At 54.0% G+C, this 19,915-nt stretch overlaps 1 protein-coding gene and 1 non-coding gene across 2 annotated transcripts; one reads left to right on the top strand and one right to left on the bottom strand.

Annotated features, from left to right (window-relative positions):
* Positions 1-858: 858 nt before the first annotated feature.
* On the top strand, positions 859-16,915 carry URM1 (ubiquitin related modifier 1). Its single transcript, XM_038549198.1, has 5 exons — positions 859-949; positions 5,079-5,149; positions 14,084-14,165; positions 15,468-15,516; positions 15,847-16,915. Exons 1-5 carry the CDS (start codon positions 915-917, stop codon positions 15,913-15,915), a joined length of 306 nt encoding a protein of 101 aa, XP_038405126.1. The 5' UTR covers positions 859-914; the 3' UTR covers positions 15,916-16,915.
* Positions 16,916-18,794: 1,879 nt separating this feature from the next.
* Positions 18,795-18,859, bottom strand: MIR219-2 (microRNA mir-219-2). Its single transcript, NR_049376.1, has one exon. It is a non-coding gene; the product is annotated as a microRNA mir-219-2 (primary transcript).
* Positions 18,860-19,915: the final 1,056 nt, after the last annotated feature.

Here is a 19,915-nt window from a genome sequence, read left to right as displayed (position 1 = left end):
CCTTTCTACCCTCATCTTTTATCAGGCCCTCTGTTCCCCAACTTCCACCTTCTTCTCCTGGGGTGCTCCCGCAGAGTCTCCCACCCAGAGGCTCTGCATCTTCTGTTCTCCTCACTGGAATGCTCCCGGAGATTTCTCTCCCCATCACATCCACCTACTGTACTCAGGCTTGAGAGCACAGCTAAGGGAACAGCCCAGTTTGTTTTCGAAACTCCTGTAACTTCAGATCACTTCTTTCGGTTTCACATTTTGTATTTATGGTTGTTCTGCTTATTTGATTACAACTAGCTTGGCCCACTAGACTGTGTGAGCGCCCTAAAGGCAGGAACCTTACCCATCCCGTTCACCACTGCACGGGAAGCACCGACCAAGATGCCTGGTGCACAGAGATCGTGCGATAAATTATCTGTTCAAAGAGTAAAACCCAAATCAATAACCAAAGGGGCCGCTGGATAGGGGCTCAATAGCTCAGGAGCGACTGCTGGGCTGGAAATAGATTTGCAGTCACTTATAATTCAAATCAAGCCGAGACGAACCGACGGGCTCACCCAAATGGTGTGCGGGTTTACGAAGAGATTCGTAACTTTTTCCAAGATAACCAATAACGTGGTTCACAGGTACTGCGCGAGGACGCCCTCCCGCCTCCCGCGCTCGCGCCGTAGCTCCCAAGAGCCGCTGCCCCACCTCCCCCCGCCCCCAGCCCCCTGAGCCCCGTCCCTAAAACGCACCCGAAGACCAAGCCTAGAGCCTCCAACAGCGCCGTGACCTCCCCTCGGCTCCTCGCTCCCGGCCTTCCTCCAATAGCTGAGGAGGGATGGCTCCCTGGGCACCGCCTCTTCCGTCCGCGGCAACCGGAAGTGGGGCGGAAGCGCCGGAAGTTGAGGGGAATTTCCTGTGAGTTCGGCTACCTCAACATGGCGGCGCCCTTGTCAGTGGAGGTGGAGTTCGGGTGAGTCACAGAGCTGGGGCGCCGTGGGGATGGATTGAAGTCGTCGGGCCCGGAGCTCCCCTCCCTCTGCTCTAGGCCCTGTCACGGCCGAGTCGCCGAGGCCCACAAGCGCCTTCCCAGAGCTGCGCCACCCGCCTCGGAGTGTGTGAGAGGTTCGGTCTCCCGGCGACAAGACCGTATGTCCGGGAATAGAGGCGCAAGTCCGGGCGTGGAGTGCTCTCTGGGCACTCCTCAGCGCCCTGTACCCTGCTGGATCCAAAAGCCGTGACGGTTAGCTGGCGCTGGCGACTTCCTTACCTTCCTTGCTAATCTCGTTTTGGACAGGGCCGTGTGTCTGGCATCTGAGCTTCTAGAACCCGAGAAGGACCATCCTTCACCCCCAGATTTCTTCCTTCGGGCAGCAGTTTCCGCTTATACGGTCCCTGGAGCCTTGTTTCTCATGGGATGTGTAGCCAAGACGGGACTCCTTCTCTTTTCAAGACGTGGGGGTGTTAAAACAGACCTGAAGCCCTTTGAGGACCTTCAGTAAACTTGCTGATTGCCTTCTGCAAGTCTTGAGTCAGGTGGAGGTAACGGGGATGAATAAAAAGCACAGTGGAGGAGGCTAAGTTGCCAGTACAGCATTCACAAGACAAGGGGAGCAGGATTGGGCCACACACACCAGTAGCTGAAGAAACCTAGATCAGGGAGGAAGCTTCCTCAAGCTCCTATCCATCCCCTACAAACAGATTTGTCATGTAATTTCAGAGATGAGAGAAACTGCAGAGCCTGGAGAGAAGGCAAAGGAACTGAGACCAAGAATGGGTGGTATAATTTCCAGTCACATGGGAAGAGCCAGGACTAGATGTGTGTGTGAAGATGAACAAGCCAAGGCTTATATGAAAGGGAAGGTCTGAAATAATCATCTAAAACCTCTACCCATAAATGCCTTGCCTTCCATTGGATGCCCTCAGTTTCTTTCATGTTTTCCCTTTATTGGCTAGTCCATTCAGTAGCCATTTATTGAGTGCCTATCATGTGCCAGGCAGTGAGCCAGGCACTGAGGATACAAAGATAAATAGAACTCTGTCCATGTCCCTCCAGTGTTCAGTGTTTCTGTCCCTTAGAAGAAGGGGGTAGTCTCATGAATGTTAACTGCATTTTAATTGACAATATTGTCTGGCCCCATGGGTCCAATTAGAACAATACTGGTCTGGCCTCCTGACTATTTTGCTTCACGGACCCTTGGCTCAGCTATACACCCACCCTACCCCACCCCCTGGAGCTTAAAGGTTCTAGGCCAATTCCTGCTGCTTTGACTGGCTTCAGCAGAGCTGAAAAGGGAGAAGCTGCAGGCTGCTGGTGTACAGGTTTATCTGCAGTCAGCTTACCTTTCATTCTCACTGAGTCAAACAAGGTATTTGTTCATCAGAAATGTCTCTGCTGAGTACTATGCTGGCAGCAGTAGGGAAGTCATATGAGGAAAATATGGCCCCTGCTTTCCAGAGCTTACAGACTAGCTTAATTACCCCTTTTCTAGTCTAAACATCTCTAGCTTCAGCCTCCTTTGCCCCCCAGAGTAAGAGTGAGCCCCACGACATTCCTGTCCCATCTCCCCATCTCCTAATACCTCCTCTAACCACCACAGTATCCAATGAGAATAGTGGCTTTTCAGGAAGCAAGAATGTCTAAGATGATGCCAAACCCAGATTCCTTCTCTCTTTGTCTCAGTGCATGTTTTGACCCCTGGCCTGTCTTTCGTTACCTACATTTCTTAGTGGACTTCCTTCACCCCTCATTGTGAACCTGATCAAATTTGCAAAGAAATCTCCTTACCCATCATTCTCTCCCTTTTGTTCCTGAGTGCCACTCTGGTCCTTAAAGAGTCCAGGTAGGATTTTTGCCTCTTTCCCTGGAGCAGATGTGGTCCTGTGAGTCCCACCAACTTTGATAAACTCTAGAAGACCTCTCACATCTTGTACTCTCTTGTCAGAAACCAGTTCTGCCATCCTTTGTCTTGCCTCCAGAACCGTCCTTAGCAGCTAATTTTCTCAGATCATACAAGATTCAAAGTACGCAGTAGAGATGTGTTGTATGTCCCTGCGGTCCAGGTGTGAGATTCCTTCTCCCTCACCCCTTTTCCTTCTTCTGAGTCTAGAAGGTGTTGGCAAAGGGAGGTAGTGCCATTGAGTTCAGAGAAGAAGGAGAAATGGGCATTTTCATTCATTTGGCAAATATTCCTTGAGTGCCTACTTTTTGCCAGACTCTGTTTTAGGCAGAGCTTATACTCTAGCAGGTAAAAGGGAAATAAAACAAAAATTGTATGAGACAAACAGATGGAGATAAGCTGGAAACAGTGCAGGCGGTTTGGGGAGCGTCTGTAGCAGCCACTGGTACCAACAAACATTCCTATCGGGAATTAGGGGGTGAAGGGAAGATGAAGTATCTTCAGATGTGACTCCTTAACTGAGTTTGAAGAGCAAACCCTGCAGAAAGTTTGGCTTTGGTTCTCTTCTGGGCCAACACAGGCCACTTGCCCACCTCCCTGAATCTCTCCAGAGGCTGGGCATTCACCTTCCTCCCCTCCAGATGTGCTGGCAGTAGAAGTGCCAACCCCTCTCTTGGGGGCCAGTGAACCCAGTGGTGAGAGGTCACTCTGAGCCAGACTGCTTCTCTCTTGATCCGCTTCCAAAGGAAAAAACAGCTTTGGCCTCTGAGCCTGGCACCACCAGGTTTGGCTGTTCTTGGGTGTTTGCCTGGGTCCCAGGGCCTCCAATTCCCACCCCTCTTCTCTGACCCCCAACTCCTGAGCCCCCTTGCCTGTCACCCTCCCCCACCCCAGCTGCTGCATGTGCCAGCCCCCACCCAGGAGAGAACGAAGCTCTTGGAAGGGGATAAATGGAGGCTCTGTGCAGGCTTGCAGCTGAAATGGCCGTGCGCGCGGCCACAGATGGGCCTCTTCTCCCCCTCCACATTTCTGCATCAACAAAGCGTGACCTTGTTTGGATGACAGTCGCCCCATGTTTCCCCCATGACAATGCTTGCCTTGCCTTTGCCTCCCAGTGGACTGTCTCAGGACATCTCTGTTCTCTGAAATTGGGAAAGGGTGGTGGGGTGGGAAGACTCACATCCATCAAAAGTCTGTTAAGGCCTTCTCAGTTAAGATCCACGTGAAGTCTGAGATGGGAATCAGGAGACCCAGAGGAAGAAGCATTGTGAGGCATTGAAAGAGCCCTGGTGTCTGCATCATAAGCCCCAGCTTCTGGACGTGGCTCCAAGCAGCTCTGCTGTCCCAGCTTTCCCTTGGCCAGGTGCTGGCACACAGAAATGAACCAAGATCTGCCCTCAAGGGGCTTTCTGACCTTGGGGAGCCTTGCTTTCTTTCTGCCAAGGCTGCTGGGGCTGAGCAGAAACCAACTGGAATTTAGATCCTACTTCAGCCACTGCCTGTGTGACCTTGGACAAGTCACTTAACCTCTCCAGGCCTCAGCCTGCTTCTCCATCAGGTGGAACTAATAACGTTTGCCTCCCTTCCTCCTTACCTGGGATGCCCTGTGGGTGAAATGAGGTGAAGAATGTTTTTGTAAATGACAAAGTTATTGCTAAGCCCAGTGGATCTCAGCCTCTAGCACTGTGGTGTGCCTACCAGGCCAGCAGTGTGTGGCACAAGCAGGGGGCATTTCAGACCATCCCCTGGCCAGAGGAAACCCCTCAACAATGCAGGGTCTCTGTCTGATGGTGGCTTGTCAACACTTCTGTTGATGGAAAAATTGAGGCTTGAGAACATGAAGTCACGTGCCAATGGTCTGGGCATCAGGCAGAGGTGAAATGTGGTTTCCATCATGGGGCATCAGCTCCAAAGCTTGTGCTCTGCACCCATATGCTGAGCTGCCTCTTGAGAAAGCAGAGGAGTAAATATGAGAGCCTGCAAATTTAGGCGCTTGATTGGTGGAAATTATTTACATCCTCGTTGACCACGTCAGGAAGTCACATTTGAGAATCAGTCACACACTGGTACCCCACTGATGTCCCTGAGCCTTGGTCTGTGCTTCTCTTGGGCTTCTAATATCAACTCCCTCCTCAGTTTTCAGTCTTGGCTAGATTTTTGCAGGAGCTCACCTGGCTATCTTTCTCTGGCCCTCCTTTGCAGAGGCGGTGCAGAGCTCCTGTTTGATGGCGTAAAGAAACATCAGGTCACCTTGCCTGGACAGGAGGAGCCCTGTGAGTATGAGTTTTCTGAGCCCCTCTCTGGGTGGGGCATGGAAGAGGAGTCTAAGGGTTCACTCAGTCCTGTCCAAGAATGGGTAGGATTTCCCTGGCCAGTAGTAGGGAGGAGAGTAAGGAAGAGACATCACCAGAGTACCCTTCTCCCTTCCCCTCCCCTGAGATGAGCCAGCTGCGCAAGAGGGAGGTAGCATAATTTAGTCCTTACAGATGCAGGTTCTGTATTCAGACAGACTTGAGTTTGGATCTCCTTAGAACCTCAAGTCAGAGGCGCCTGGGTGGTTCAATTGTTAAGCATCTCCCTTCAGCTCAGGTCATGATCCCAGGGTCTTGGGATCAAGCCCTGAGTCAGGCTCCTTGCTCAGTGGTTCTCCCTCTCCCTCTGCTGTTCCCCCTGCTTGTGCTCTCTGTCAAATGAATAAATAAAATCTTAAAAGAAAAAAGAACCTCGGGCCAGGGGTCTCACCTCTCTGAGCTTTAGCATTCTTACATGTGAGGTAAAGCATAAATCCCTATGTGCTAAAAGCTATAGCATGCATCTCCATTGTTCTCCGATAGCAGCAGAGAGGTGTCCTCATGAAGGGGTTTGGTTTCATCGAGAATGGAACAGTGTGGATGGGCTAACACTGTGAGAGGATTAGCTGAGGTGAAAAGTATCCAGCCAGAAAGGAGGTGGGATGGGGGAACTTGACTAAGGGAGACAGTGGGTTTTTTTTCCATTTGTCCATTCAAGCACTGGTTCATTTTCCTTTCACTAGTATATACTGAGCACCTCTTGTGTGTCAGACTGTGTACCAGGCACTGGAGAGACACGCAAATATGAGCCAGGCCCTGCCTTCACCCGAGGAGGGGGTTGTTGAAGAGGTAGCCTGCAGGAGCCCAGCTGGGTAAATATCCCCCATAGCCTAGAGACAGAAGCCTGGGCATCACAACCCTAGAGCTGTTCTGCAGCTCTAGCAATGGATCCTCCCAAGGGCAGAACAGACATGTAAGCCCATCTCCACCTAGGGCTGAGATAGTTCTTGAGGTGAGGGAAATCAATCGTATGAGGAGGCAGGAGAATGAGGTTTAGGGAAGTAGGCAGTTGAGAAATGGTCATGAGGTCTGACAGGTTTTTTCTGGAAGTGTGCACACATTTGCTAAGAATCAAACAGTTGCCCAAGTTCACTGTCTGCCAAGGCCGTCCCTGACCCTCCTTTGGGTTGGAGAGCAGTGGCACAGGGTCGATCTATGTGCCACCTTCAGAGGCTGGGGGACACTTACCAAAGTCCAGGACACTGCCATCCTTGAACTGGGAGTGGGCATGAGGACTGGGGAACAGAGTGTCCCCGGTGAGGGAAGACCCATGAAAATAAAGGTGACTGTTTCTTAGTTTGACAGATGGCCACACAGCCTTGGGAGGGAACAAGGGGCTCTCAGAAGCCTCTCAAAGATTCAGCCTTAAAGACCTGGCCAGGAAGTTAGTAAAGTCTCACGAGTTATGATTCATTTCACCTGCATTAGCATGGCACAGAAGTCCCCAGGTTTAGTGATTTCAGTCCCCTTCATTTGTCCCTTGGCTGAGGAGTTACCATGTGCCAGAGCTGGAAGTAAGCACTTTGTGCTTGTGGCTGGCATATCTTGTTCTGAGTGCCTCCTTTATATCAGGCACTGTACTAGTAGCTGGGTATTCGGTGGTGAGCAAAGCATGTGGTTCTTGCCCGACATGTAGCTTATCAGAAGCAGAGGCAGGGGATCCCTGGGTGGCGCAGCGGTTTGGCTCCTGCCTTTGGCCCAGGGCGCCATCCTGGAGACCCGGGATCGAATCCCACATCGGGCTCCCGGTGCTTGGAGCCTGCTTCTCCCTCTGCCTGTGTCTCTGCCTCTCTCTCTCTCTCCGTGTGACTATCATGAATAAATAAATTAAAAAAAAAAAAAAAAAAGCAGAGGCAGGTTGTAAACCAGGAAAAAACCTAATGCAAACCGTACAGGTGGTGGGCATTAGCATAAGGAGAGCAAACAGGTACTTTGAAGGAGAGCGGATGGTGAGGGAAGGCCTCTACAGAGCTAAGTTTGAGGTGAAGGCCTGAAGGGTAAAAAAAAAAAAAGAAGTAGCAGCAGCTAGCCTGGTAAGTTGGGAAGGAGAGCACAGGTGCAGGGGTCCAGTTCAGGCAGAGGGACTAGCTCTTGGGAGGGCATCTTGGTCAAAAGCCTCACCTAAGTCCAGGAACTGAAGAAAATCCGGTGTGATGAGAGCCACAGGCTGAGTTGAGCATGGTAGGCACAACCCTGGTTGGTCATACAAATAATTGTCACAGATACTTAGGTGGTGACTCCCAATATAGCTCCCTTCTTAAAAACTGGAAACCCAAACTCAGAGGTGTCAAGGGTTTCAGTCCACACCATATGGTTATTTAAATGGCAGAACTGGGGATCCCTGGGTGGCTCAACGGTTTAGTGCCCACCTTCAGCCCACGGCGTGATCCTGGAGACCCGGGATTGAGTCCTGCATCGGGCTCCCTGCATGGAGCCTGCTTCTCCCTCTGCCTGTGTCTCTGCCTCTCTCTCTGTCTCTCTCTGTGTCTATCATGAGTAAATAAATAAATCTTATAAATGAATGAATGGCAGAGCTGGGATTTAGAACCATATTCCAGGGTCTCCAAAATCCTTGCATGGTGCCACAAATTCCCTGAGTCACCCACATGACTCTCACACCTGCAGTGTTTTTTCTGGGTTTTACACTTTTCATTCACTTATTTGTTCATTTATTCATTTGTTCATTTGCTAATGCTTTTTTTTAAGATTTTTTATTTATTCATGAGAGAGAGTCAGAGACACAGGCAGAGGGATAAGCAGGTTCCCTGCAGGGAGCCCAATGCAGGACTTGATCCCCGATTCCAGGATCATGACTTGAGTGGAAGGCAGGTGCCCAACCACTGAGCCACGCAGGCATCCCATTCGCTCATGCTTTTAACAGCTACTTATTTTGATTTTTGTAATGACCCCAGTATATATTATATATGACCAAGGAAACCAAACGTCAGAGAGCGAGAGAGAGATGTTGACCTGTCCAGAGTTAGATAAATAGGGAGTGGGGCTAAGACCCAGGTGTTCAATCTCTCAGCCTCCATTCACTGCTTAGCAGGTAAGTTGGGTCCTACCCTACCCTCTCTGGGATGACAGAAAAGCAAACAGGGGAGAGAAGCTGAAATGGCCCCTTGACCTAGTCTTTGTGCCCTTGGCTGTAGATCTCCACTCCTGGTTCCTATTTTTGCCCTGCTGCGCCCAGAGGCATAGGTCGCACCGCAGCCTCAGAGCCGGCTGGCAGCTGCCAGACATTACCCTGGCACACAGGAGCCCAGCGGGTGCTGCCGGCAGAGTCTCACTCTTCCCCCCAGCCTGTGCCCAGCTCTGTCAACTGGCAGCCTTCCCAGCCCAGGGGTTGCCACTTGGCCAAGCAGGTCCTGGAGACTCCAGTGGAGAAAATGGCAACCATAAGATTATGGATTGTGACAAGTCTCACAAACAAGGGGACTCCAAGGCCCTGGGTCCTGGGCCAGGGGAGAGCTTTCAAACCAGCCAACTTGGGAAAAGAAGATGGGCAAGGCCAAATGGGGTGAGCCTGTAAGAGGAGCCCTGGCAGTGTGAGTTTGCAGATCACTTAACTTCTGTGGGCCTTTCTTTTCCCATCTGTGAAATGGGAGATTGGGCTAGATTTAGTGTTTACGGAGCTGGTTATCCATTGGACATCCGCAGTTTGGAAGAGTTAAGCACACAATTCTAGACATCAGGTTGTGTTGGCCAGAAGGTATGCTTATAGAAGGGAATATTCTAACAGCCAATTCCATGGAACAGGTCATCTCCTTGATTGTCAGAGGTTGGTAGAAGCCATCAGTTTCAGATATTGTCACTGGGGGCTGGCTTTTATGCATCAAGGGTCTCTTCAATGCAAGGCTCCCAGCCCTTGGTTGGTTAGTTCCCTGGAGCAAACTTAAAATGTCAGGGAAGACAGACTGTCCGCTCCCCATAATACAAAGGCAGGGCCTTACCTGCCCTGGTCCTTAGGAGGAGACACTAGGCCTCACCTTTCCCTGCCCTTCCTCTGCCCTGCCTTTGTATTACAGGGTGGCCGGCCAGGGAGCTGGAGGGAGCTCCCGGCGCTTTAAACTGCTTAGCATGCATTTCACAGCCTCTCTGAGGCCAGCTGTTCCTTTCTCTGCTCTGGGGCCTGTTTGCTGATCCCCTCCCCACCGCCCTCCTCTCCCCCAGTCCCTCCCAGTCCCTGTGCAAAATTGCTTTTGAAAAGATCCACTTTCTGCTTAATTAAACAATGAGGAGCGTCCCCTGCACATCTGTAAACCTCCTTCTGAGGCCAGTTTAGCCCACAAACTGCTCCATTCTTACCCCCATTCACTTGTAAATAGACCCTCTGATGTTCCCTCTACCCTCTCTTCTCCTTTACTCCCCCATCCCTGCTCTTTCTTCTCCCTTTTCAACTAAGGCCTGGGGTGGGCTCCCAGAAGAGCCTGGAGCCTGGTGGACTTGGTGGGAACTGGAGCGGTTTAACCTCATGGAGGAGAAGACTTAGGGGATCCAGCCCTCCCTGATCCTAGTGGCGTGGGGAAGAAGGGCCACTTTTGTTCGTGTGGTCCCCATGGACCAACCAGGCTCATGGGGGAGGGTGTCAGGAAGACAGATTACTAGTTAGGAGAAAAGTTCTCCCTAGAGGTGATCAAAGAGAGGCTGGATGTGGGTCTGTTGCATTTGGCAGTTCATTATCAGATAAGACCTCATGATTGTGCTCTTTCAGCCCAAGAAGCTAGGATGGACACCAGTGGCCCTGCCAAGTGGGTTGGTTAGTGTCCCCAGACAAGGGCAGTCTACCAGGGCAAGCAGTCCTAGTGGGAGCTTTTGTAGGTGCTCATCATTGAGTGGTGTGCATGATGCCCCTTTGCCAGCAGCCTGCAAGAGAGGGATCTGGCAGCCAGAGGATAAGGAGCCCTGAGTCCCTGTGGGCAAATGGACATTGTCCTCTGTGTTGGACACTCCACAGGGCCTGCTGCTACTTTATGCTTGAACCCTCATGGCAGTGCTTTGGGGTTTAGATTGCTGTCCTCATTTGTCAGAGGCTGACACTGACACTGAGAAGCCAGGTGACTTCCTACCCAGGGCATCTAGCAGCAGTCCAGGGTCTCTCTCTAGAACCTCCAACTCTTAACCACCCCGCCATAGAGCAGTGGCTCCCACTACTGCTCTTCCCCAGGTTTCCCTCTGGAGACCTTGTATTGGATGCTCATCCAGCGCTGGCATTCTGGCCTCCACAGCCTCAGACTGTGATTCCTGCCTGCCTGCCTTGTCCCGAGAACACATTGGGGGTCTGAACATCTAAAATGGGGGAAATGGAGCAACTGACTGCTTCTATCCGTGAAGCAGGCAACTCTTGATCTTGGTTTGTGAGTTCAAGCTCCACATTGGATATAGAGTTTACTTTAAAAAACAACAACAACAACAACTATTTTTAAAAATAATAAAATGGAGGGAAGGCCAGTGTGTAGGGCCGCCTCGCCATTCCCAAGGCCCTCCTCCCCACATTCCCTCATTGTCTCTCACGTTTGATGGCAAGGGAATGAATCCCACAGAAAGCCCCAGCCAGTCCCAGTGCTATCTGATGAGTACTTGACTGTACTCCACCTGCCAGGCTGTCCAAGCACATCCCAGGGTGCCAGGGGCCTGAGCAGAGCATGTAGAAGCTCGGGACATTGGGACAGAGCAAAGGGTACAGGTTTTTCCTGTGGGTCACAGAACAATTACAGCACAAATGTGCCAGGAGCTTCATATGGATCATGGTATTTGATCCTCGCAACAACCCTGTGAAGTGTTCTAACCATTCCCACTTGCCACAGAAAGATGTTTGAGGCTTAGAGAATCCCATAGCCAGGGTAATAGGAACAGAAAGTGATGGCTCAAACTCAGAACCAGGACTATCTCTGTTCTTAGCCTCTTGTCCCTTCTGAAGTTGTCCACATGTACAGCAAACATCTCAGGCGGGTTCTGGTGGAAGGTTCTGTGCTGTGTGCTGTGCCCAGCAGCAGGTCCTCAGAACACTCCAGTGCATAATGGTCATGCCGTGCATTTGAGCTGGCTCTTGGTAACGTGTGTGGCCAGAGAAACATGGAGCACTGGCCAAGGCAGTGTGGGTTCTGTATCCATGGAGCACGCTTGGGGTTCATGAGGAAGGAGAGGCCTCTTCCAGAACAGACCCATCTCAAGGCCCCAGCATGCCCTGCATGATCTGGCCCCTTGGCGACTGCTCTGGCCTCCTCTTCTGCTAATCTTCTTGGCTTCTCTGTTCTTTTACCTTGAACCTGCCAATTCCATCCTGCCTCAGGCCTTCGTGTATGTTCCTTCTGCCTAGGACACTTCCCCATTCTGCCCTATTCATACCTCAGGCCTTGACATCAACGTGAACATCTTCAGAAAAATTTTCCTGCCCCTGCATGAAGGAGATAGCATGTATCACAACTAATGAAATAAATAGCAGCCATCCCCCCTGCCGGCCTGTTAACCCCATGAGGGTAGGCTCTGTGTCCACCGTCTTCCTAGCACCTGGCACGTAGTAGTTGCTCAATAAATATTTGTCTTGTGAATGACTGCATGGGATCCCAGGAGGGAAACCACCCTCAGTGAAAGTGGGAAGGCAGGAGGACATAGAGAGGGAAGGTGGACGGGTGATTCCCCAGAGCCACCAGTCCCTGACTCTGCTTAACCCTTCTCCTCCCCTGGGCGTGTTTGGAAGCCGACCATCTGGCTTGGAGGCTATTTGCATATTGTCTGGGCCCCAGCAAGCCTAGCAAGATGTCCCTGGGGGTGTGTTTCAGGCCAGGCCGAGTGGCCCTTGCAGGCCTCCCTGAGAAGGGAGCAGCAAGTTCCACCTCTCCCCACCCCCAAATCCAGGCATGGGGGAACAATACGGCGACCTCACCATGGAAACAGGCTATCAAGAATGTGGGCAGGCCTGGGGGGCACAGAGGAGGGAGGGAGTGACCTCAGCCAAGAGGAGCATCATGATAAATGAGCCTGGACCAACAGCAGGCTCACCCCCTAGTCCACCCCCCTGGGACTCCATGATGGTGCCATCACTTGGATGACCCTGACATGACCAGTAGCCCTCCCCCCAGCCCCCAGCCTATCCAAAGTGGAACAGAAGACTCCTCCTTTTGGAGAGACCCCAGACCGTTAACCCAACTGGGTCCTGGTTCTGTACAGGCCAGCCAGGGTTGTGGAGGTGCAGCTGGTGACCCTCGGCCAGGCACTGCCCAGTGCCTCTCAGCTCCTACACACACACACACACACACAGGCACAACCTCGCCTGCCACGGCTGGCTGATGGATGTGTCAGACCGCAGCGGCTGTATCGAGCGGCCACAAGATATATGGGCTGGCGGCCCACCAGACAGTGCCAAGATGGAGGCCAAGGGAGAACCTCTGAAACCAGGCCTAAGGGAGGAACCCAGCCAGAAGTCCAAACGGACTGCTGCTAGTTGGAGGCAACACCCATCCCCTGCCTACTCCAGGAGCCATGATCTGCAGATCCGATCTGCTTTGTTTAAAAGCAGGAATTCCAGTTGAAAGGCAGCAGCCTCAGATATTGGACACTTTGCCCATGGCCCTGTGCTCTGCTGGCGGATGATCCAGGGAAGTTGGCATGGAGCATAGTGAGCGAGTCCATCCCGGGTGCAGCCTGCCTGCCTTTCAGGAGGGTGGCATACAGGTCAGGGAGAATGCCTTCAAACCCTGCCCAAAGCTGGTTCTGTGATTGAGGTACACTGCTGGACCGAGACTAGGGCAGAGCGGAGCTGCTTGTCCAAGCAGCCTTTCCCTTACTTACATGCCAAGGCTGTCACTGCACAGAGAAACCAAAGCACTGCCTGGGCCTTTCTTCAGCTTTGCCCCTGAGCCTTGTCTCAGGTGTGGGCCCAGGACAGCGGACCCCTCTGAGAGATGAAGTCAGGATAGAGGTAGGCAGCCCCAAGCTCCTACTGACTCCCCTGGGCCTTCTGTCCTCAAGTGGCCTCAGGGAGAGTAGGAACTCCTGCCGCCTTGGGAGACAGTCTGTTGGAGGAGTGGATGGTTGGGAGCCATAGGCTTTGAGGAGTTTCTAGAGCCAGATTTCAGTATGCTGTGGCCTAGGACCCTGATCCTAGGAAAGGAGAGGTGACCCAGGGACAGGTGGCTCAGCCTCCATGTGGTCTGCACAGAGCTCAGTGGCTGTCCAAGAACCACGGAGTGGCAGATCCCAGTGTCTAAGCTTGAGCAGGAGAGGCCCTTTTGATCCTGAACCTCTTGCCTCTTTAGGGTGGCTGTCCCCGGCCTGGGGGGCTCTGTGAAGGTGGGGGTAGTGGGGCAGCAATCTGTCAGTAGCTCTGGCTGGTGAAGGATCCTTCTCTCCCTCTGCCAGAGGAAATTAACTGATGTTATCGGCTCAGCAATTGTTTTTCTTCCCTCACAAAGGGAAATATATGCAGACCCCTCTGAGAGCAAAGCTGAGTCCTCCCCATCGTCTGGGATGGGCTCAAGAGAGAAGAGTGGCGGGGGTCCTTCAGGGTCCTTCAGAAGCCTGTCTGTTTTAGCTTCAGACTGTCTCCCAGAGCCTGTGGTGGGGATCTGTCTCCCACCCTCCCACATATGTGGGTTCCTTCTGCAGTCTATGTGGAGGCCCATTGCCTCTATAAGCCTTGAGCAGTGCCACTTTCTCCGAGGGCCTCTCTGGAAAGGTGCCGGCTCCCTAACCCACTTCCTCACTTTGGGAAACTGCAAGTCCAGAGGCGACGACAGCCTGGTCTGAAAGAGGCCGCCTGTGCCCCATGTTCCCTTCCTTCTGATCCAGGCAAGGCTCTGGGGGCCAGGCATCATTGGGGTCTGATGGCAGCTTGTTCTGTGCCTTCCTCTCCAGGGGACATCCGGAGTCTCCTTGTCTGGATCAAGAAGAATTTGCTAAAAGAGCGGCCAGAGTTGTTCATCCAGGGAGACAGCGTGTGAGTCCCTTTCTTCCCTTCCCTGAGGCGGGCAGGGGGTGGGGTGGGGAGAAGGTTTGAGCCCCTATCCTTGGGTTCACTCACAGCCTTCTCAGGGTCCTGTTCGCCCCTTTATCCTTCCTCCGTCTCTGGGCTCCAGCTACTCTCTCCACACAGGAAGCACTGAGAAAAAGATGCTGCCTATGGTCCCTTTCATCCCTCAACAATATGGGACTTCTGTTGTCCCGTAGAACTTTCTATGATGATGGAAATGTGTATCTGTGCTAATATAGTAGCTGCTAAACATAGGAGTCTGTTGAGCTCTGGAAATGTGAATATGGCTCATAGATACCGTGTTGGAGTGCACAAGTCTAGAATTCTGGGGAGTCACTGTGCGCATGTGTATACACACACAGGTACACACACACATCGTGCACACACACGTGCATATTTGTGCTCACTCCAAAGCTAGCTCTACCCCTGGCCCAAAGCTTTTGTCCCAGACCTAGTCTGGCCTCCTGGGAAAAGAGCCACATTCCATGGCCCGAGAAGTCACTCTGCTTCTACAAGAAGGCCAACCTAATGTGTAAAAGAGGTGGACAAGGCACTGTGGGACCCAGTTATCACCCCCTTGACGCAGAGGTCACCAGCAGACCCTGGGAGCTAAGGCTGCCATCCAACCCCTGGCTCAGGTCATGGAAGCCATCCCCATGAACAGTAGTGCTCTTTGGGCTACTGCCAGCAGGGACCAGGCAGATACCCATCCAAATGTCAACCTCCCTTGCCTTACCACTAGGCAGAGCTGCTCTTGGGCATGTGGGTGCTTGAGGCCACTGGCAGCTTTCCCTGATTCCAAAGAGCCAAGATAGCCTGTCCAGGACGAGCCTGTGGAAAGCCTAGGAGAGTGTGGTGAGCCCTCTGGGAAAATATGTTGCTACCAGTGCTTACCAGGATAGATGCAGGCAGGCAGGTACCTGATACACATCATCCTGTCTCATACTGGCACAGACCTGGGATGAAGGCTGTGTAATTTGTGCCATTTTCAGAGAGAAAACTGATGCTCAGAGAAACAAAATGAGTTGCCCGAGGTCTGGGAGGTGGTGCTGGAATTTGCACCTGTTTTCCTTATCATACTAAAGGCTACGACTGTCTGGCCTGGGTTCCTTTAAACTTAGTGTCCCCTCCACTTCTGGATGATCTTTAATCAGAATCTCAGGAGGAACAGCTCCCACCACACTGTTCCCCCGCCCAAGTGTCTTAGCCTTTCTATCCCTGCCACCTCCTGCCCTTCACGCCCTGCTCCTTACACCCTCTTTCCCACAGGCGACCAGGAATTCTGGTGCTGGTTAACGATGCCGACTGGGAACTGCTGGTCAGTACCTCAGGGGATGTCCCTCCCCTCGCTGCTTCCCCAGAACAGCCTTGGGTCTTTCGTCAGGCCCAGTGGGGGTGGCTGGCTAGTCCTCTGTCCTGCTTGGCCTCCAAACTGAGGCCACTCAAGTTTTCTACCCCAGAGAGGAACGGGTAGCTGGAGGAAGTGGTTCACTCTCCTCCATCCTGAAGATTTACAGGTTTGTGTGTAGGGCACCCATGTTTCTGGTAGATTTTTTTCCTTCTCTTCCAAAGCGGCCAGGCCCCCTCTTCCCCACCCGACAGCTGAGGAGAAACCACTGACAATCTCGTCCTTTCTCTTCTGGACCAGGGCGAGCTGGACTACCAGCTGCAGGACCAGGACAGCATCCTCTTCATATCCACACTGCATGGCGGCTGAGGGCCCCACTCGGTGCTCGGGCTCCCTTGGGGTGGGGAGACGAGCACAATCAGACATCCCCTGGGGCCCTGCTTCCAGGTCTCCCTGTCCCCCTTGGCTGCTTTCTTCCCTGCTCTGTCCCCTGAGCTCCCTCCAGGCAGGGAAAAGAGGCCAGGTGCTAAAAATGAGCCTTTCTCAGGCACGTGAGTAGAGGCGGACAGGCTCAGCCCTGCCTCCCTCCCCAGCAGCTGAGGTGGGGGAGGGTGCCCCTCTGGTTTGTCACAACAGGAGGGGACCCCGTGGCCAGGTGACCCAGCTGCCTTCCACTCCTTGTGTGTCAGGCTGAACACTGACCACTGACAAGGCACTCCAGCTCCTGGGCTGTGGTGTCTTCTTGGGGAAGATGAATGGACTGGAATAGCTGATGGGGAAGGCCCCTCCCCTCTCAAGGATAAGAGGATTCTCTGCCTCAGTTTCCCCATCTAGACAGCAGAGGGCTCTGGCTGTCCCCCACTGATATCATTATGGAACCCCAGCTGGGGTCCCCTATTCAGTGTTAACTCCCCCCTCCCAGCAGCTGCTCTTCCAACCACACCCCTCCTCCTGCTCCCCATCCCCAGCCCTTGACCCTGGCTGGCCTGCCCCCCCCCCCCCCACAGGCCACCAGATGGGCTCCTAAGACCCTCCCCCAGCAAAAGGCTGCCTGCAGCTCATTCTGGAGAGGAACAGGCAAAAACCTCGGACTGGCACATAAGAGGCTGGGGGCGGGGGGGGCAGAGTGCCTCAGTTTCCTCCTCAACAGCAACTAAATATTTATAGTATCTGAAGGAAGCATTATATTTGATGGCACAAACGTAGACTTTATCTTCTTTCCACCTCCTGCAGGAAGCAGAATAGGGGCAGACAGCACCTGGTAGGCAGGATGGTTTGCCCCTCCTCCCTCCATCCCTTCTGGAAGTCCTGGGGCCTCAGTGCCTGCAACAGCTGGCCTTAGGCAAATAAAAGACTAGGTTGTTTACTAGCTTTGCCTGGAGCTTCATCTTTAGAAACCAGTGGCACCCCACATCCCCTGAGCCAAGGTCCCTGATCCAACCTCTCTGCCCTCAGCCTAGGGCTTCCAGAGCTGCCCTTCACCCAAAAAGAGGGCAGGGGTTAAAAACCAGACCACAGAAACTGTCTGGGAGAGATGGTCTAATAGGGCCATCTGGAGAAGGGGATGGCAGAGCCAGTCCGTGCTGACCAATCTGGGTCCCAGGACACTTCTCTACTTGTCTGTCCAAGGCCAGGCTTTGTCCTACCAGCTGCAGCCAGCAGCCCCAGAAACCAGAATAGGGATGGCATAGAAGACTGCTTAAACCTCCTTTCCTGTGACCTGGAGAAAAAGTGTTGCTGGAGGGAAACCTCAAAAAAAAAAAAATTAGGGCATTAACATTATCCCACCCCAAACATTGCTTTTCATTAAATGTCAGTAATTTAAGGTGGAATCTGTCTCCTATGGAGATGAAAGTGCCAAATAGTTGTCTCAGCAGTGTTGGGGGTAGAGGGGATGTGTGTGCACATCAGTCTGAAGGCCTAGAGGACACATGACCTCTGGCTTCTGAGCTTTTCTCCAGCATTGTGTGGGTAGAGACTTTCTGGGTATGTGCAGGTAGGGGCGAGCCATGTTGGGGTTCTGGGTAGGAACTGGTCTGAGTGCAAATTAAGACCAGTGTTGGAGTCCAAGTGCTGTCTAGAAAGGCTTATGACCAGCCCGTGCTCAGTACTGAGGTCATGGTCTCCATGTTAGGGAACAGAGCAAGGGATTTGAAATGGCCCCCTATGATCTCACTGATTGCTGTAACCTGGAGGTCCCTCCCTGCCTCCAGCTCCACTGGAGTGGCCCATTGTCCCACCTGGGATTCCAGGTCCTGGAAACTGGATGATAGGATTCCTTTCCCGTCTGCAGTGGGAAGAGGGAGAGTAGATGTGGGATATCCCTTCTGCCAGGGCACCCCCAATTAATGCGGAGAGGTAGGGCAGGAGGCTACACCAAGAAAACTGGGTTCTCTGGGGAGAGGGATGCTGAAACTGGCCCAAACCCTCCCTGCTTGGTGACATTTCAGGTCATTTTCAGCCCCCAGTGGGACAAGGGTCAGGAACAGGTGACTTGGGCTCAGCCTCAACAACGCCCAACTGCCCCCTCCCCCCCGCCCCGCAACTCCTGAACCCTCGCTTTGGAGGAAATAAACGAATAAGTAAACCCCACTATCTCCGAAGATTTGTCTTTAATGAAAAGGATTCGTTTGTCCAAGTTGTTTCCAAAGCCGAGGCGATTGCCCGGCTGGAGCGCATAATTCCCGACGCTTCTCCGATTCCTGACTCCTGGAGCCGCTGGAGGAGGCTCAGCCCATCGGTCCGCCTGGATGGGGCTGCCGGGAGGGGTCGGTTTATTTGGGATTTAAGGGTCAGTTTAGGCTTTTTTGTTTGGGGGGGGTATTTGTGGGGGTTAGGTTAAAACCAATTCAAAACGAATTAGCGAGCCCATTCCGCCGGCATCGTCTTTCGCCCCTGACTTGCTGAGGCTCGGGCCGAGGGCGGGCTCCCCGGACCACAATCGTGCCCAGCCGCGGCGTGCCAGCTTCGTTCCCGGCCGAAATTTGAAAAAGGGAAAAACGACGCGATCGACTGGAGGCCCCCCGCCAGCCAGGACTGGTCACCCGCAGAGGAGGAGGAGAAGGAGGACGACGACGACGAGGATGAGGATGGCGGCGCTGGTGGCAGGGACCGGCGTCCCTCCTTTGCGCGCCCGGCTGGGGCAGCGATCCTCGCGCTGGGGCTAACCAGCCGCCTCCCCGAGGGGTCTCGCTTGCGCCGAGCTCTGTCCCTGCGGCTTCCGCCCCTGTTGCGCCCGGAGCTCAGCCACAGATGTCCAGCCACAATTCTCGGTTGGCCGCAGACTCGTACAAGAATTGCGTTTGGACAATCAGTGGCAAAGCCCCCGAGTTCGGGGCCCCAGTCTCCTGCGTGCGGGGTTCCGCTTGGCTCCTTAAAAGCGCCGGACCAGGAGATCTCCGGAGCTGCGCGTCCCACTACCTCGCAGACGCTCAGCGGTCGCGGCCCATCCCGCGGTAAGGTGGACGAGCAGGCACGCGGATCCCGACCCTGCGTGGGGATCCCCATCGCCCCTGGCGTGCGTCTCCTTCGATCGCGGCCCGGGGTCCCTAGAGTAGCCCGCGTTGGGTCTCTGCGCCGCCCTGAGTCGGGGGAATCTCCCCTGTCAGGCCCGGGGAACCCCAACTCCCCTCTCCCCGCCCCCAGCCTGGGCTCCCCGGGCTCGCCGGGAATCCGGAAAGCAGGGGCCGGAGGCCGGGGCGCGTTTCCGAGCCCGGGGTGCGGGCTGCTGGCCTCGTGAGGTCCCCGCCCCCGCCCGGCCCCGCGCACGCACCGGCTCCGGCGCTCTCCGCTTCCCGGTGGCTGAGTCGCGAGCGGGGCGCCGGCGGTGGCGGTGGCTGTGGCGGCGGTGGCCGGGACGGCGGGGAGCGCTGGAATGCGCCGCCGGGTCACCTGCAGCGCCCGGGGAGCCGGGCTGGGAGCCGGGCTGGGAGCCGGCAGGCTGGCGAGGCGCAGGGCTGAACCCGAGCGGGCGCCTCTGGCGGCTCGGGGCCGGGGCGGGCTTTTAGTGGGCCGCTCCAACAATACGGGCCTGGCGCGGAGAAAGGGGCTCGGCTGCAATTGGTACTGGATTTGAATAACGCCACGGGGCCATCAATGGTCATTGTGTCGGCGGGTAATGAATCTCCGCTGTCTCTCGGGCCGGCCAGGCAGCTGCAACCTGCGCTCAGGCAGCTCTTAAAGACATAGCGTGCCCCTCCCCAGGGGCGCCCCCTCCCCTGCATCGGCCGGACCCCTCACCCTCCCACCCCCATCCGGAGCCCTAGACTCCCCATGCCCCGCCTGCTCCCTCGGCTGAACCCTTCGCCCTTCACCCCCTCCCTTGTCCTGGGCCAGCCAGGCACCCGCCTCTCGTCGCTGCACTCCCATG

The sequence above is a fragment of the Canis lupus genome, chromosome 9, assembly GCF_011100685.1.
Source record: "Canis lupus familiaris isolate Mischka breed German Shepherd chromosome 9, alternate assembly UU_Cfam_GSD_1.0, whole genome shotgun sequence".
NCBI classification, from domain to species: Eukaryota; Metazoa; Chordata; class Mammalia; order Carnivora; family Canidae; genus Canis; species Canis lupus.
Note: the sequence above shows the minus strand (reverse complement) of the source record. Positions and strands in the feature narration are given on the sequence as shown.